The sequence below is a fragment of the Pinus tabuliformis genome, chromosome Q (genome assembly GCF_031772625.1).
Source record: "Pinus tabuliformis cultivar Carrire ecotype Pingquan chromosome Q, CPIR1, whole genome shotgun sequence".
Classification (NCBI taxonomy): Eukaryota; Viridiplantae; Streptophyta; class Pinopsida; order Pinales; family Pinaceae; genus Pinus; species Pinus tabuliformis.
Window position 1 is genome coordinate 1152172218 of NC_142296.1, and position 19250 is coordinate 1152191467.

Consider the following 19250-nt stretch of genomic DNA (forward strand, 5'->3'; position numbering starts at 1 on the left):
GTTTTGTGTCTAGTTTTGCATAAAATTTTGCATCTACTTTTGTTGCATCCACTTTTCCCTCTTCTTTGGCATCCATATTTACATCCTCTTTTGCATCTATTATTGTACCCACTATTGCATCTAATATTTTTGTGCCACAATTAGCGCCTAGTTTGGCACCTCCTTTTGCACCCACTTTTGATTATAATTTTGCATCCACGTTTGCATCCTCATTTGCGTCTAGGTTTTCATCAACTACTACATCTATTTTTGCATCCCTTTTTGTATCCAATTTTGGACCGGGATTTGCATCGGGTTTTGTGTCTCGTTTTGCATCTACTTTTGCATCGACTTCTATTGCATCCACTTTTGCACACAATTTTGCATTCACTGTTGCACCCATTTTAAATTTCACTTTTTTCATCCCTTTTTACATCTTCATTTGCATCATACTTTGATTCTTTTTTTGCATCTATCATTACATCCACTTTTGTTATGCCACAATTTGCACCATGTTTTGCACTCACTGTTGTATCCACGTTTGCTTCCAATTTTGCATCCATGTTCACATCCTCTTTTGCATCAAATATTGCATCTATTTTTGCATCCACTTTTATGTCAGGTTTATGCATTGGGTTTTGCATCTCGTTTTGCATCTACTTTTTCATCTACTTACATTATATCCATTTTTTGCATCCAATTTTGTTTTGCCTGTTGCATCAATGTTTGCTTCCACTTTTACATCCATTTTTGCATGTTATTTTGCATATTTTTTGTCTATTGTTACATCCACTTTTGTTGCACCATATCTTGTGCCTACCATTGCAACCACATTTGCTTCCACGTTTGCATCCCCTATTGCATCCACTTTTGTTTCATCCATTTTTGCATATACTTTTGTTTCCGTTGTTTCATCCACATTTGTTTCACCACAATTTGTGCCAAGTTTTACACCTACCATTGGACCCATGTTTGCTTCCACTTTTTCCTTCATGTTTGCATCCAAGTTTGCATTGACAACTGCATCTACTTTTGCATCCACTTTTGTGTCAGGTTTTTCATGTTGTTGTGCATCTACTTATGTTGTATCCACTTTTCATCCAATTTTACTTCTATTGTTGCCCCCATTTCTATGTTCGCTTTTGCATCCCTTTTCCAACACTCATCATATTTTCTACATTGATGATATTCCTTATGGCATTGACAATTATGAACAATTGATGACAATGTCAATAATATTGACAATGATGAAAATGAAGATGATGGCGATGACATGAATTGTGATTATGATGATAAAGACGATAGTGGTTACAATGACAATGATGATGATGGCAATGATTATGATGATGACGATGCTAATGACGTTGGCGAATCTTCCCAATTTTAGATGTTGTCATTGTCATAATCATAAGCATTATCTTTGTTGTCATGATCATCATTTTCATCTAGGTCATCATCAAAAACAATAATGGCATGAATGATGATGATGCATGATTACAACAATGTCGATAGAAATTACATTAATGATGATGATGGGGATGATAAAAATGACAATGATGATGATAATGGTGGTGATGATGATCATCATCGATCATCTGTCAAAAATAGAGTTGTTATTTCTCTTACGTATATCAATGTGTCCTAAACAACCCTTTTCTAGCACTGATCACATTTTTTGGGTTGATGATATTTCTTACAACATCTACAATTATGAACAATTGCAAACAATGTCCATAATGATGATGATGATGGCATGAATGGTGATTATGATGATAATGTAATGATGGCAATAACAATGACAAGGATGATGGTGATGATGATGACAATGATTATGATAATGAGAATGACCTTACAATCTTATGGATTCATGAACAATTACTAGTTTCAATACCATCTTCTGGATACGTATTACTATCATACTTTTTAAATTTTCTGTCTCTCTTGAGGTATCTTACTATAATGGTGTTGTCAACACTAGAAATATATCTTGTTGTAATGGTGGTTCTAATGTTAGCACTAGCAAAGTTTAGTAGGGAGGATGCTACTACAAGAGGAATTCCTTCTAAGTGACTATGGCATTCAAAATGAGGCTTTATGGGCTGCTTGTTAAGACATGTTCTCATGCTCATATAAAATTAATGTGAAAAGTTGCTTTAATTGGTTCCCATGCATAATTGATATTGATAATGGGGTGGTATAAAATTGTAATGGGCATATCCGTTAGTTAGTTATGATGGGTCAACAACATTGAAACCATCCAAGTGACATTTCACCTTGGAACAATCGTCGCTCGTGCGAAAACACGAAGTTTATGTAAATGAAAGTTGTGATTGTAGTGGAATTAAAACCATCGAGAAATATCAAAGAAGACGCTGCCTACCAGTTTTGAAAGACAACCAAGGCATTGAACAACTATTTGCGTTAGGATGTAGTGAGGGAATCGAAGGAAATTTGGCAGCCCTAAGTTGCCATTACAATTGCCAATCACACATTCAATAGTAACCATAAAAGGTAGCCACATATAAACAGAACCTCGAGGTGTTGACAGTCAGAATCTATTGTAATAGCTTTGACGTATATATAGTTTTGTGTTTATATGAGAATATTATTAACACAGGGTTCAAAATTATTACAACATTATACTCATTAATCACTAAATATGTGATTTGTAGGAATTGCAGTTAGGTGGGGAGGATAACACTCCTATCCATTTTTAAAGCTACACCCAATTAATAAGTTCTCCATGTGCCACAATAAATGCAATTTTTATGACTATAGTGACACATCCCTCGAGATTTCCTTCCACACCAACACTTTTATCCATGAACTAAATAGTGACTATTTCATTATTATATTATACATACATGTTAATATAAGCATTAAAATTTGTATTCCTTTGTAAAAAATGCTAGTCCAAGAGATACATTTGATCACCTTGTCTTGTATCCAATATCCAATGTTGACCCCTATATCCTTAGATCTAGAGTGAAGGTTTCATTTCTAATGTTGTGTTTGAGCTTAAATTCTAATTAAATATTTGGGTTAGCCAAGGTCATTACTTAACTTAATGGCTTTGCAATATACAATGTATCATATTTTTTTTAAGTTCAATTGGTGAGATATGTCTGGGGGATTGAACTTTCGATCACTTGGATACACAAGGGCTTGCCAACATGCTTTTTTCCAATTGTGCTACTACCCTCAGAAAATATACAATGTATCATATTAACATCCACTTAAACCAAATTGACTTTTGGGACACATGTCTCTTTGATGATGAAGGGAATCCAATTATGTGATGTCAAACACATTCCCTCACAAACACTCACAAAGACCCTACACTTTTTAGGGTTTGAACCTAGGTTGTCTGTTATGAAACCAACTCACAAAAAGATAAAAAAGATAGATCAACAACTTAGAAATCAGCCTCTTCGAGGGGGCAACCTCCTTTACATTACACAAAAGAATAATTATTGGTGATACAAATGACAAAGCCTCATTTCTATATATAGGAGTCTAAGGGGTCACAATATAATGAAAGTCAACATAACAATAATAATATAAGGGCACAAAAATAACAATAGTGGGCTTCTATGGGGCACAATAATAACAATATGGGGACAATAAGGGCACAACAATAACAGTAAGGGCCACAATGACACTAGTAATGGGGGAATCACTAGTGTTATAGGGACCTAACATTGTCTATATGGAAACACTGTATAATTTTGAATTTATTTATTGTAGATTTGTACATAGATGGATATTCCTTTCTTTGCATTTATCTTTTAGACTTCTTGCTTTCACCAATTGATTTAGAGCTTATGGAGTCTCAAGTAGCACCAATCCCCTTGCTTCTATTGGATTTAATAACATGATTTCTCTTTTGAAATCCATAATATCTCATTCACATGCTTCCTATTTCTCCCATAAGACTTTAGCACAAACTCCATGATCATGTTTGTGTCCCTCTTAATAACGCACTCCTTGGAAGGGGGCCATAAAATCTTTTATTAGGACTAAACTTGGATGTCTCTTCTTTCTTTCCCTTTGATTCTTCATTCAATCATACCACCCATCAACTTGTTATTTTTCCATTTTTCTTATAATGACCTTTGTTGTTGGGAAGGTGCCTTTCAAGTATTTTGTCTTTGCATATAGATACACATAAAGTATCATTATTTTAATCTAATGGACGTGGTTGTTAAAATCACCAATATTTAATTAAATATGCATTGTTATACCTTTGCTCAAGTCAACTTCAATTCAAATTCTAACACATGTCTGTATACCCTTCCTTGCTTAGTTTGTATATTGTTGTAAGTCCCCAATATATTTATGTTTGCTTTTGAAAGATCATCTCATCCCAAAATAAGTAGGGGGGATTCAATATTCAAATCCGGCAGAGTGGGGTTGAAGAAATGGATATTGAAGATGGATTCAATTATAGAAACTATCTTTTGAAAAAAGGTTAGTTTTGCCCCAAAATGAACGTCCCTCCTTTGAGACCTTGCCACAACTTCCATAGTTGTGAAATTTTACAATAATAGAACCTCTAGAGTAGAGGTTTACCATATACTTAGAACTTAGGTTGGAATTGATTTGATTCTTGAACTCTTTAGATGATGACTAGAGATCATTAAATACATAGTTTGAAGCGTTTGCTTGTAGTTATTAATGAACTTGTTAACCATCCATAGATGAATACTTCCCTTGCACATGTGCTTGATTTTGTCAATAATGAAAGAATCCTACTATGTTTTTGGTATATTCGACAAGACTACATCTTTAAAATAAAGAAGATTCAATTCTTAATGCTTTGCAATCCTGTAAGAGGGAGGGACAATCGAAGTCACGTAGGAGGAGGTATTCCCTTTGTTTAGCGAAACTCTACAGAGATAAAGCACTAAATGCAAGATTAACCCCTTGTTTATGTGATAATTAGGGAATATATATCTATTCTCTCAAAGATTAGTCTTATATATTCAAAAATAATTTCTCATTTATTCTAAATAACACTTAACAGTGTTTATAGAATAATTCCTCACCATTACAATCACAATAATCATTTTTCAAGGCAAAAACTATATCAAAACTTTTTGAATATGCAAGTAGATAATCTCCACAAATGAAGATGAAAACATATTTTGAGCATGTTTAAAGTGGATTAAAATATAATAATAAAAGACACAACGAAAACATTGATACAATAATAGCTCAAATAATTATCTTTAACAAAAATCTATTAAAAATTACTATAAAATTATAAAATGAAATTAACATTAATAACTAATCAATTAATTTATATAAAATCCCAATTTAATAATGAATAATTACTTAATTCTTTAAGTTCCACTTCAAAGAAAGCATTGACACATCAGCTAGAGAAGGGTGCATTATTGTTTTGGAGTAAGAGAAGGGTGCATTATTGTTTCGGAGTTATATGTCCGTCGCATCAATATTTTATTTGATGTGCCCAATTATTTTTCCAAAGTAAAACTATTATTCAGCTTAAATAATAGAATGTATAATATTTCAAATTCTATAAAATGTATAATATTTCAAATTCTTTGAAAATCCGTTTTACTGAAACACAAATATATGGCCGTCGATGACATGATCGGATGGTAGATATTCTATCCCGCCTTTAAATTCAAATCCTCTTGGTAGTTTGGTACTATTGCGCGTATCCCTCTCAACGAGCTCAGTGGCTCGCATATGAACAATCATGGTTTGCAATCGCATAAACATTGCCCCAGAATCGATCCACGAGCCACCAGATCTCTCTCTGCACGACTTCCAACAGTTCATCTGCGTTTCTTCGTGGTCAAAACGATTTCAGAAAAGGTATTTTTCTGCAAGAGAGTGCTAAAATTGCAAAGCGCCATTATTTTCTTGTTGCCGTCATGAATCCTCTACGCCTTGTCCTAATGAAATTATTTAGAGTTCTTGATTGGAAAAATTTGCCATATTTCAACTTTCTGGAAATATTTCATTAAATAAGCTACCGTATTATCTAAAATAAATCTGAAGAAAGAGGCCGTGCTCAAAACAATGTTTTAAGCAGCAAATTTCACAAGGGTTATTTCTGGTTCAGTTATTCTGAGCTTTCAATGGAAAATTTTGACTCTATTTTGGCGGGCTATGGTTTGTTTTATCGGGTAATTAGGGTTTTGCTTTTCTGTGTATTTTGTGAGTTTCTTGTTGTTTTGATGTCCCATTGATATTTTGATCAGCATTTTTTGATCTCATTATGGTCTGTAATAATTGTTTTCCTATGTTGATAGGCTGCCGATGAAGATTTTTTCGGGGATGCATTTGATGGTTTATTTGTTATCATTGGGGGTTTTGTATTTTGACTAGTCTTTTTATATTTTGTTGAACTATAGGCCATCCTTTTCTCAATGTATTTTAAGAATCTATGATGGTTTCTCTATTATTCTGGTTTAGTGGGGGGTGTGATGGTCATTTGTTATTGTTAAGCATACGGGGTTTTGTATTTTTTGGTTTTTGGATTAGCCATTGAATACTGAATTGGGCCTATTTGATAATATGTCTTTTGGTTATTAGCATTAGGGTGATTTGTCTTTTTATGTTGTGAGGTGGTATGATTCAGGCATATGTCTGTTTTGGTCTTCTGTCAACTGTTTTCGTTGACTTTCTATGATGTTTTGAACAGGCTCTTGATCATTTCTGTACTTTATGGGGATGTATGGGATGAGCATTATTTTGTTATTAAATAGTTGATGGTTTGTATTCTTACATGTTTGATGTTATTATTGAGCTTTTCTGTGGGATCCTTTTCGGTAATGTTAAGGAATATCTCCTGTGTTTTTAATAGGTCGTTGGTAATTTATCTTTGAATGCATTTGATATGGTGGGATATTGCGGACGTTACTTCTAATGGATGCCATGGGCTCTTAAAATGATCCTAATGCAGTTTCATTGTTTATTAATATTCCCATTCTTTTTTATATGTTTAACCCTACAGGAAGGCGAAGCTGTACAGGTTTGACAAGGATGGGAATCAATGGAAGGAGCGTGGTGTAGGAACAGTAAAGTTTCTTAAGCACAAGGATACTACAAAGGTTCGGCTGGTCATGAGGCAATCCAAGACATTGAAAATATGTGCAAACCATTTAAGTATGTAAATTTGTTTGTTTGTTTTTTTTTTTTTTTTGTAATTTCCCCCCTGAGATTGTAATAGCTTATCTTACGTCCAAGTTTTAAGAGGCTTTCTGTGCCGAGAATTTGTGTTGATCCTTATTATCTGGATTATATTGTTTTTTTTTTTTTTGCCTTGCAGTTCATTCCCCAATGTCACTTCAGGAGAACGCAGGTAGTGATAAAACTTGGGTCTGGCATGCAACTGATTTCTCAGATGGGGAACTGAAGGAAGAACTCTTCTGCATTCGTCTTGGCTCTGTAGACAGTGAGCACTATTCTTAGACTCTTCTAATCCTTGTTATGATCTTTCCCTTTTGTCTTGTATTTTTCTTTGATAAAATCAATGTTTGAGTACCTATATTCTTGGATCATTTCATTGAAGGGTTGATTTTTCATATGTTCTTAGGATGCTTTTGTGCAGATTACAGTGGGTTGGTAAGGGATCCCCCTCCCCAAACACCCTATCAGCATAGTTAAGACTTGAGTATAGGGTGGCTTTAATTATCTTTGGTAATAGAAAATGATACGGAGGATTGTGCATAACCCACCCCCTTTTTGATTCCAATAAGCAGAGGTGGTCACTATGGTAATCCAATTTCAATTTGTAGTTAGAAAATGGGGTCACAACTTTCCATATTTTTTGTTTTGTTTTGTCTTTTTACATCAAACAATAGTATAATTATTAGAACCATAGTCAACTAAACAAACAGGAAACAATTTATTTGACAGGTGGAAGAAGTGATAGGCTTAGAGCAATTGAATTGTAGGCCATGCTTCTTGACAAATTGATGAACAGATGTCTCCTTACTTGAGATTTAGGTTGGCACCATGGCACCATCTTGTCCATCATTATACACTAATCTTGTCATTATCTTCTTCACTGTGAATGACTGGCCTGTTCCCTACAAATAGATCTGGGCATAGAGGAGCCAATCAAAGAACAATAATCTCTAGCACAAGACAATATTAATGATCTAAATACCTAATCCTGAAGCTTGAGTTTGATTTTTCTCTACTGGTTCTGAATCTCTGATTGAGAATCTCCCACTCGTCATTATCAAACCTTCTCCTTCATCATTGGCATCAGCTGCACTGCTGAGGTACTTTGGTTGGTTGTCATTGGACTTGAGAGCTTGAAGTTTCAAATGATTATAGTAACAGACAGCCAGAAAAGCCAGTCCACATCCACTCAAGTTTATGACTGTAACCTTTTCATTTATTACAGACAAAGATTATGTTATGAGCAGCCAGTCCTTGACAAGACCAGCAACATTCATAGTCAAGGCTGAAGTCTTTCCTATCAGAAGAAACACTGCAAGATTAAGAGCCAAGGCACAAGAAGAAATGTCATGTAATCTAAATCAAAGGAAGAGACCCTGATTATCAGAAATGGGTATTCTACTAAGGCCCAGGGGGTGCTGAGAAAAACAAGGCAACAAGGAGCAACAAAGATGGGATGGGATTCAACTTAATCCCTTTTGATGTTTGTGGAATTTGTATGAGAACCAATTGGGTAGTCTCACATGCAACTGCACTTAACTGGAGAATCACCTGCCATGCATTCATCTTGGCCTCCCCATAAGCTGAAATAGTAACTCCAATGGATATGGCCAACATATTGGCCTCGGCTCACCTTTATAAGCTTCTTTCTTCAGGGAAACCACAATCAAATACACAACAATGGGAATTAGAGCTTTCAGCATTTGAAATAATGATACTGAGAGGAAAACATAGGCAGAATTTGAAAACCAGAGACCCAAAGAATACACTTATCAATACTATGGGTTCAACGAGCTTGAAGACTCTTACAATAGCAACAGCCAATGTTGAGTAGAAGCCCATGTGAATCATGGTGGGACTCATCACACTAAAGTTGTCAAGTAATGGCAACTCCAATGGATATGGCTAACATATTGGCCATGGCCTCACCTTTATAAGATTCTTTCTTCAGGGGAACTGCAATCGAATGCATATCAAATGGGCACAAGAGCTTTCAACATTTGAAATATCGATACTTTGAGAGACATGCACCAAGGGTTGCATCATTTAGGATTTGTACTCAGTTTAGGTGTCATATTCAAGGGGAAGTTGTTATGCTTTCCACCACTTCATAGATTGTTAGAGTGATGAAACAAAAGAGGCTCCCTCTTGAGGCTAGATTATGTCATTCATATCAGCTGTGTTGTTGATGTCCTAGCTCAGCTAGGTCTTGCCAAAACTCTGTTGAGGTTCAAAATTTATTATAAATTGAAATGTCTTCACAAGAATTGACCTCATAAAATGCCATAATCACAAGATATGCCATACATGGCTGTGATTATGGCTCACAAGACCCTTAGACTTTGAGCAATGAGGCTCGCAACATCACTTATGATTATGCACTCTACAATTCTGTGACCAGCTGAATGTCAAGCAATTGAACCGCGATTTAAATACTATTTTGTCAACAATAAGTACTATACTTTGTCTTTATTTAGTGTAGAGAACCAAGCACTTATTCTGCTCATCTATAGAAGGGACAATGGTTGTTTGCCTATGAGGTATAAGGAAATCCTATCAGATGTTTTGTATTTTCGTATGGAATTGAATCATACTCCTGCACACTGTAACATTCATATATATCAACCTGTAGATGCTTTAATAACACCTGGTATTCTGGTTAGTGATTTTATTGGACCTCATGTGCATATTCTACATGCACAGGATGGACTATTCATATGTTACAGGGTATTATTCTTATTATTTAGGGTGCACATCTTCAGGTGCTCAAGAACGATTACTAGAACAGTCAGTTAATTCTGCAATTTAAAGGATGAAAAAGGAGGTTATAGGAGTCTAGTTTTGGTTCTCATCCACAATGCAACACTAGTCTGCCTGGGCATGGTTCTCATGGTTTAATAGTGACTTGAGGATTCATAATACCACAGATCACTAAACACGAACAACTAAGGTAGCCCAAGGACAATAGCCATCTTTACACATTAATTAACAGGTCTTACATTAATTATCCTAGGGGGTTTTAATACTTCCAAATGCTTAAAAAACAGTTAGCAAAGCATTCACATTACACATTCCAGCAATCTTTTCTATAAACCAACCAAATGCAGTCAGGAGAGCCCTCCTTTTAAACTATACAACCTTATTGTTAGTATGATCAACCTTATTCTAATATATAGTGTGACAAACCGTATGTGACAGGCAGGTGGAAAACTTTTCTCGCAATTGACTAAGCGACGTCCTACGAGCCAGACTTGAGACGGAAACCCTCGTCAGAAGTATATGCTTGGCTCTTTTCCAAACAAATGAAGATTCAATGAGGTTTTGTGTAATCACTTCTGGTATCGTATTGGGTTATTGTTAGAAGCGATAATTGGATTTGGATTCTCATCGAGTGAGTTGTTCTGCTTTCTCAATTTGAGAGGGTTTGTTTGGAGGGAAAAACGAAAGAGGACATACAAGAATAGTGAGGAGAAAGATGTAGAGGAAGAGGATTGAGAACATCGCCAGCAGGCAAGCTACATTTTCCAAACGTAGGTGGATTGCTGAAGAAAGCTTACGAGCTCTCGGTGCTCTGCACTGCAGAAGCTGAACTTGTGATTTTCTCCCCAGCAGGAAAGCTCTATGAACTGTTTTTTAGTGCAAATCCTACTATTTTGATTCTAATAATCATGGCTATGCAAACCTCATGAGATTCTTACTAATAACCCCGGTGGTGCAAGCCCTAGTAAGCTCGATGTTGAAAAACTTAGTGTAAAACCTCCAAATCGATGGCTTTGTTGTAGTGCTTATTGGAGAGTATATAAAAAATTTCACACCTTTTTATGAGATATGGGAGGAAAACATGTTAAAGATTTTTAATAAATATAAAATTTCCAAAATGATGCTAGTTACGTGTGATTCTTTTTTCATTGTTTGTGATTATGAAAAATGAAACTCAATGTTTTTTCATTAGTGCACACATATTTCATTATATAATTGCATATAGAAAAATCATTCTAGAGCCGATAAGAATAAAAGTGAAGAATTTATGGTCCAACGTTATATTTAAGGGAGATGTTTAAGGATGACGTTTGAATTTTGTTTTTCATTTTAAGACATTTGGAGCAAATATTAGGAAGGACTTTGAGAAAGGATTGTCCTTGATTTTCGAAAATGGAGTTGTTCCTTTCCAGGCATATGCCCCAAGTGACCATCAAAGGGAGAGCTCATATGTTTTTTGGATGTTTTCTTTATAGCCATTTTTTTACACATATCCATAGAGTCCCCATGCCATTGATGTGAATTACTTGTTCGGTTTTTTTTAACCAAAATTTTTAACCAAACAAGAAAAATTAAAAAAATGCCTCAAGATCAAAGACTGAAACAAAGACCTATTGACATACCTTTTAAAGTATGGAAAGAACATGTAAAATCATATGAGAAGTTGGATGCACAAAGAAAAGCCGGCAATGAGAGCATTCAGGTATTGAATTTTTCATTAAACATTATTTAGAATGTATTAATACATATAAGTATCTTAGACATGTATTTGTGTGAAAATAAATTGAATTGGTTTATGTTTAAGGACAAGGCATCCAAGGCGAGGTTAACCAAGACAAAAGTCACTCATCGTAGTGGCCAGAAAGGTTTAAAAGCACTGATAACAACCTTTGTAAGTATATTAAACATGTGATATTTTTTTAATAAATTTTGTACTAGAAGAAAGTCATTGTTATCTAATTTCTCCCTATGTACTGATTGATAGGAACTAAAATATGGAAGACCTCCAAATCATTTGGAAAAGGAGGTGTTGCAGCAAAAGAGATGGGTTGAATTTGTTGTTTGGATGGACTCTATGGTATGTAATCTTAGTTGGATTTCCAATATACTTTTAAACCATATTTTCATTTTATTTTTTAGTACTATTAGATATTATATCTTACCTCATTTTATGGTTAACATTGTATAACAAAAACATGCGTTGTGTTATGTAATTAATACTAACATGTAATATTGATTTTTTTTTGTCAGAATGCTATAGGTAATGATTGCCAAGACGATGATCCAAATTATGTTCAACATATATCAGGAGATGATGAGGATGAGGATGAGGATGATGGTGGTGAAGGAGGAGATGATGATGATAGTTGCGGTGTTGGTGATGATGTGGATCAGAGTAATGCGGATGGTCAAGATGATCATTAGGATGATCTTGGTGGTGGTAGCTAGGTATGCACATGCATTGTTTTTTATGAAGAAATTATTGTGTAGAATGACATTGTTATGTTTAGATGGGTGTTGTGAATTTACCCTATATCAATGAGACATTTTGATTTTGTAATCATACGATGAGTTTGATTTATGTATGTTGTTAATTTATCCTAGAATAACGATATTCATGAAATATTTTGATTTGTTAATCATATTTGAATTTTACTTGTTTTGATTAAAAATAATACTGATTTTATTAGTATTATGTTCCTATTTTATACATGTTTTGAAAATTGTTAATGACACATTGTTATTTTTTTGGATGGATGTTGTCAATTTCTCTTAAATTTCTTTACAAATGATTTTGAATTGTGATATCTGCTTTAATGATATTTAGAAACTATCATATATTTCACTATGAATCTATAAAGGGGGTCATATATGTAAAGAAAAATATACTCTATATAAGAAGTCAAATGCGGATGTAACCATGGATGAAAAATTGAAAGTAAAATTGGATGTTAAACTAGGAATTAATACAAAATGCAAACAATTGACATAAAAAGTGTTTTAAATTAGAAGTGAAAAATTGTGCAATAGTTGACACAAAGAAGGGAACAAAACATGGCATACAAAAGGATATCAAATTGGGAAAAAACAAGGACACATAAATGGGCACCAAATTAGATGCAAAAAAAGACAACAACTAGATGTAAAATAAGATGCAAAGTTGAGCGTTAAAAAGAAGCAAAAAACGTTACAAATTAATATGCCAAATGATGATGCAAATAATGGTGTAAATTTGGGATGCAAACTTGGGTGCAAAAAAAGAAAAAAAAAATATGTAAGAAAAGACATAAAACAAGATGCAAAATGGGGCTGAAAAAAGGTGAAACCAAGGATGCCATATTGGATGTAAAAAATGATTCCTAATCACATGCAAATTTAGGCTCGAACTCAGACACAAAATTATATGCAAATGTGGACACAAAATGAGGCAAAAAAAGATGCAAATTTGGATGGTGAAAACGATGTAAAACTAGACACCAAAAAAATGCAAAATTGGATGAAAAAGTCGGTGTAAATAATGGTGCAACATTGGACACAAGTAGACACAAAAAAATGGTGCAAAAAGGGGCATAAAATAGCTTAAAATTGGATGCAAAACTTGGTGCAAAAACAAATACAAAAGTAGACGTAAAAAATGGCTCTAAATTGAATGTACCATTAGACACAAAATAAGATTCAAAGGTGGATACAACACATGAATCAACATAAGATGCAAATATAAATGCAAATTTTGATGCTCAAAATGATGTAACATTAGATGCAAGAGATGGTGTTAAAAATGATGCAAAATTGGATGAAACAAATGACGCAAAATATGGTGCAAAATGAGATGGGAAAAATGGAGACAAATCAAACGTAAATGTGGATGTAAAAAATGGTCCAAAAAAAGATGCAAAAATGGGCACAAAAATGGATGCAAAATTTGGTGCTAAATCAAATTCAACACATGGTGCAAAGATAGGCACCAAAGCTGGTGCAAAAATAGAAGCAAAAACTAGTGTAAGACTAGATACAAAACCTGGCGTAAGACTAGATGCAAAAACTGACACAAAATGGATGCATAAAAAGACGTTAAATTGGATTCAAAATACAGTGTAAACTTGATGCAAATGATGGTGCAAAAATGGAAACAAAGAATGACACAAAATAGGAAGCAAAAGAGAATGAAAACTAGATGCAAAAAATGACACAAAACTAGAAACAAAACCTGCCATAAAATAAGATGCAAATCTTGGTTCAAAATTTGACGTAAAAGATGATGCATAGTTTGGTGTAAAAAATGATGCAAAATCTAGCGTGAAAAAGGATGCAAAATCTGGTGCAAAAAAGGACGCTTTAAAAATTGTACAATAGAGCCAGATTTAGCGCCAGGTTGCTCATCACAATTACAAAAAAAATGCACTAAAATCTGGCGCAAATCGCTGGTTTTGTTGTAGTGATTCAACAATTATACTTCATAAATTCAACCATAAAGAATAGTAGAACATTAGAGATCACAATACACAAAAGAAGACAATATTTACCTTGGGAAAACTAGCAACCTTTTTGCTCATATAAAATCTCCAATTTCCATAAAAATAAAAAGATGTTAAAAATATATATATTATATAAAAGAAATGGTAGAATATTTCTATTTATATATATTTATTGATCCAAGAGGCTCATTCTATAGCCCAGTATGAGGCAATGTGTGAGTTTTTCCATCTTTCCATTCCTTTTAAAATAAAAACAAAAATTATGTTCTAAATAGAAAAATAATGTCAGCTATAATAAAAAAAAAAATGAATAGAAATAATCTAAGATTTTTTTTTTTTTGGTATCGTTTTTTCCATTTTTTTGTAAGCTAGACTAAATTTAAAAAACATAGATTTAGTCTTACTTATGGCTATAGGTGTATTACTAGAAACCAAATGAGTAGCATAGGAATATGGCTTTGGACTACATAATAAGTCCAAATTTAACTTGTTTAATTTGAGGGCTGAATCTATTTATGCATTGAAAAGTGCATTTTAAATAACAACAAATCACAATTTCTATAAATTAATTACACAACACCTAGCTTTAAAAATATTTAAAAAACACCAAATTATACTTAAATTAATGATAAATTAATGATAATCAATCAAATTGGGCTTATATTAATGATAATCGGAGTGATTTCACATAATTATCACATAATTATTACAATAGGAAATTCAAACCTAGTAACACAATTAAAAATAGTTTGATATTGATTCATATTTAGATTGAAAAGTATAGGGTCGATCTTCTGTCGACATGATATACATAATAAAAATTACAAAAGATACCGCAATCAAGGTATCATACTTAGCATGAACAAATTTAGAAAATCTAGTAGCGTAAGAAATGGTACAAATTAGAAGAGCATACAACGAAATTAAAGGTAACAAATTGGAGCATGTAGCAAAAAGAATTGCTCGCGAAAATAGGGAAAGCTACTACATGGAATGTGGCACGGTGCCTTGTTGCTCTGACGCTTCATACCTATACTAGAGTGGAAATCTTACTCTCTAACATTGGATAAGCAAACAATGGAACTTTCCATGGAATCAAGACCCCACACACTTCCGTCATATCCAGCTGGGATAGATCACCTTCAACTCTCCAGTTAAAAATGTGCACCAGCTGAGCCAATGCAAGTTCAATCGTGGGAATAGCCATGGGTGCCCCTGGGCATCCTCTCCTTCCTGCACTAAACGGAATCATACTGAAGTCTGATTGATCTGTTGAATTGACATGTTCATCCTTCATGAATCTTTCCGGCTTGTATTCAGAAGCATCTGCCCTTCGCTGTCGTGAATCAATGACCTTTTTAATCAAGTAAGGGGAGAAATCATATATCAAAAATTGATTTAAGAATCAGTTGCAGATAAAATATCATGAAGATATTCACAAGACCACCTTGATATGGTCACTACAAGTTCGTAGTATTACCCTTTGGGCTTACTAACGCACCAACAACTTTCATTTGTCTAATGAATAACATACTTCACAAATATCTTGACAAGTTTGTGTTAGTATTCATAGATGACATCCTGATGTACTCTAAAGATGAATAAGAACATAAAGAACATCTCAGATTGGTGTTACAAACTTTATGATAACATCAACTTCATGCAAAACTTAGTGAATGTGAGTTTTACAAAAATAGAATATAATATTTAGGGCACATCAATTCCAAGGAAGGACTATCTGTGGATCATAAAATGGTTAGGGCTATTATGAATTCTCCCATACCTAAGGATATGTCATCAGCTCATTCATTTATGGGGATTACCAGATACTATCAAATATTTATTGATGGTTTTTCAAAATTAGATTATCCCATTACTTCTTTACTTAAGGGAATAAAGTTTTAGTGGATAGTCAAATGCTAGGAAAGTTTTGACAAGTTAAAAAAACTATTAAGAAAAATCCCTATATTAAAAATTGCAGACCCAAATAAGGAATTCACTATCTATATTGATGCTTGTTTGGAAGGCCTTAGGGATGTATTGATACAGGAAAATGTAGTAATAGCTTCTGAATCTAAAATTTAAACAAAAAAACACAAAAGGAATTATGTTGTATATGATTTAGAGTTGGAAGCATTAATACACACTTTAAAAATAGAGATATAACTGACCCTAATGATGTGCCAGTAGAGTGAACATTGATTTAGAGCATTATTGTTCATGCAGTTTTATGTTATTTATTAGAGAAATTAGGCCATAATTAGGGCCCATTCATTGATTTTGATATGGTCAAAGGTATTACTTAGGGTTTTTGTTAAAGGTCAACTGAGTTTAGTTGCAAGGTTGTAGTGTTAATCATTATGTGATGGAGGAAATGCAAAGACTCGTGGTTGTGATCATCCAGGTTTTCTGCTATTTTTTGACTTGTTGCTAAGTTATCATCTCAGTGACAATGTATGCTGTTAATACCAATGATACTAGGACTATTGACGGCAATGGTTGGATAGTAATCAAAGTAGTAGCTATGAAGTACAATGATCAAGTGCATTGACTAAGTAGGATGACTAGTGTGATCTATCATATTAATTATCTTTTTATTTTTAGGGTGGCATTAGGGCACGGTTGTGCAGGTGCAATAAGTTAGTGCTTGCACTTTGTCTCCGTCTGTCCATAACATTAATGGTAGCATTAGGGCACGGTTGTGCAGGTGCAATAAGTTAGTGCTTGCACTGTGTCTCCGTCTGTCCATAACATTAATGGTAGGCAACGAACCTGCTATCATATCAGCTATTGTTGGTTTATTTTTCTGTTTGCTCTTCATATGGCTATTGCAGAAGAGAAGAATTAGGGCCAGATTGCCTCCAGGACCCTTTCCATGGCCAATAATCGGAAATCTCCACCAATTGGTACAGCCCGCTCACCGTACTCTTAAAGGCCTTGCTGACAAATATGGCCCCATTTTCTCTCTGCGCTTAGGTTCTGTCCCTACTGTCGTCGTTTCTTCTTCTGAGATGGCCAAACTCTTTCTTAAAACCCATGATTTGGTGTTTTCCAGCCGGCCTCTAACATCCGCTGGGAAATACATATTTTTCAATTATCAGGATGTGATCTTCACTCAGTATGGAGATCACTGGAGGAAAATGAGAAAAATATGCGTATTAGAACTCCTGAATGCCAAAAGAATCGAGTCCTTCAGGCCCGTGCGAGAGGAAGAGGTGTCTGCCATGATCCGTTCAATCTGGGAGGAGAGTGAGAGCGGAATAATAAGCGTGAATCTGAGCAAGGCCATCTCTACTCTCAACTCCAACATAATTTGGCGGATGCTGGCAGGGAGGAAATTTACTGACGATGATTTGGGTGGCGATTTCGAAAGTTTTAAGGATTTAATAGTAGAGCTGATATCTACAGTGGGAGCTTTTAACATCGGAGACTTTATTCCTTGTTTGGATTGGCTTGATCTGCAAGGTATCAAACGGCGCATGAAGAAGATGCATAAAGCATTCAATGAATTTGCAGAGAAAATAATAGACGACCATGTTGCTCATCGCATGGTCGTGACCTCGAATCACCAGAAAGAGGAAGAGCCCTATGTTAAAGATTTCGTCGATGTGTTGCTCGAGAAAGCTGAGGCCGACTCCAAAATGACGCGGGAAACTGTCAAGGCTGTTGTGCTTGTATATATGTCTCGCCGGCCTCGGCCATTCTATTATCATTTATGATCCTCATTCTTAAACTTATTTTTTTCAATATTTTTCATTGATTAAATTCGTATTTGTGCAGGACATGCTCGCAGGTGGTTTGGAGACGACATCGACTATGTTAGAATGGGAAATGAGTGAGCTGCTCAGACATCCCCATGTGATGAAGAGTTTGCAAGAAGAAATCGAATGTGTCGTTGGTAAAGATCGAAAAGTGAATGAATCTGATGTAGCAAGCATGAAATACCTCCAATGCGTGGTGAAAGAGACGCTAAGATTATACCCACATGGGCAAACCCAACAACCTTTTTCAATAGCAAAATTTTTCTTGTTCAATTAGAGACACACCTAGACCTATGTTCAAACTTGGTCTTCTCCTCCAATTTAAGTCACCCAATCTGATACAAAAAAAAAAACTTCCTATTTGACCTAGAATTTTGTCCCTCTTGCAATTTCCAATTTCCCTAGAAATTTTGGCCCTACAATAGTTGCCCTAGTTACACAAAAATTTTGTCCCCTACAACAATTTCTCCATAAAAGTATGAACCACTAAGAGAATAGCCAATCTGCATGTGCAAGTTGCAAGAGATATGAGAGAGAGAAAATTTATCCTTTTATTCATTCTATTCGCCATTCTTGTGCTTCGTTTGCTTTCCCAGAAATTTTCTTGTGTGAGAGAGATCAAATGCATAAGTTAAGGAGGAGACATTGTCTTTATATAATGATTTGTTCAGGTTTAATGGGTGTCTTTTGGAGCCTAGGCTGACTTGACTTAGAGGGAATCCAACCACAAAAATATCTCAAATTTTGCTTTGCTACAATCCAATGCTCATGTCTTAGTTCAACTTAGAACTGGTTCAATGTGTTCACAAGAAAGCATATATCTAGCCTAGTGTTATCAATGAACCAATTTGTTGTTGTACAAAATGGATCTACCAATATGAAGTTAGAGCATCTTAACTTCTCCAAGTTAGTCACCATGGGAGTCACCATGCATTTGCAATCCCTCATGCTAAATCTTTGAACGATCTCTATCAAATACTTACTGTGACCAAGGAAGAATTCGTCGGGTTTTTTTTGTAATTCTAATCCCAAGTAATAGTGCATCAACCCAATATCCTTCTATCAAACTCATAATACAACTCCTTATTGCATTGAATTATAAGAGGCT

At 34.6% G+C, this 19250-nt stretch overlaps 2 protein-coding genes and 1 pseudogene across 2 annotated transcripts; all 3 read left to right on the plus strand.

Annotated features, from left to right (window-relative positions):
• The first annotated feature begins 5696 nt into the window (after window positions 1-5696).
• LOC149223718 (uncharacterized) lies at window positions 5697-12534 on the plus strand. Its single transcript, XM_089383393.1, has 2 exons — window positions 5697-5826; window positions 12157-12534. The coding sequence occupies exons 1-2, from the start codon at window positions 5698-5700 to the stop codon at window positions 12328-12330; spliced, it is 303 nt and encodes a 100-aa protein (XP_089239519.1). The 5' UTR covers window position 5697; the 3' UTR covers window positions 12331-12534.
• Window positions 6093-11948, plus strand: LOC149223719 (ran-binding protein 1 homolog c-like). Its single transcript, XM_089383686.1, has 8 exons — window positions 6093-6140; window positions 6267-6329; window positions 6659-6674; window positions 6821-6827; window positions 6971-7122; window positions 7286-7411; window positions 11711-11797; window positions 11891-11948. The coding sequence occupies exons 1-7, from the start codon at window positions 6093-6095 to the stop codon at window positions 11758-11760; spliced, it is 462 nt and encodes a 153-aa protein (XP_089239812.1). The 3' UTR covers window positions 11761-11797; window positions 11891-11948.
• A 4603-nt stretch (window positions 12535-17137) lies between the features above and the next one.
• On the plus strand, window positions 17138-18419 carry LOC149223720 (cytochrome P450 750A1 pseudogene; annotated as a pseudogene).
• The last annotated feature ends 831 nt before the right edge of the window (window positions 18420-19250 follow it).

Excerpts from the sequence above, each read along its gene's own strand:
- LOC149223718 (XM_089383393.1), top strand. The coding sequence starts at position 5,698 with ATGAACAATCATGGTTTGCAATCGCATAAACATTGCCCCAGAATCGAT. Across the intron at positions 5,827-12,156 it reads TCAAAACGATTTCAGAAAAG|AATGCTATAGGTAATGATTG; the intron begins GTATTTTTCTGC and ends TTTTTTTGTCAG.
- LOC149223719 (XM_089383686.1), top strand. The coding sequence starts at position 6,093 with ATGGAAAATTTTGACTCTATTTTGGCGGGCTATGGTTTGTTTTATCGG. Across the intron at positions 6,141-6,266 it reads GCTATGGTTTGTTTTATCGG|GCTGCCGATGAAGATTTTTT; the intron begins GTAATTAGGGTT and ends CTATGTTGATAG. Across the intron at positions 7,123-7,285 it reads AATATGTGCAAACCATTTAA|TTCATTCCCCAATGTCACTT; the intron begins GTATGTAAATTT and ends TTTGCCTTGCAG.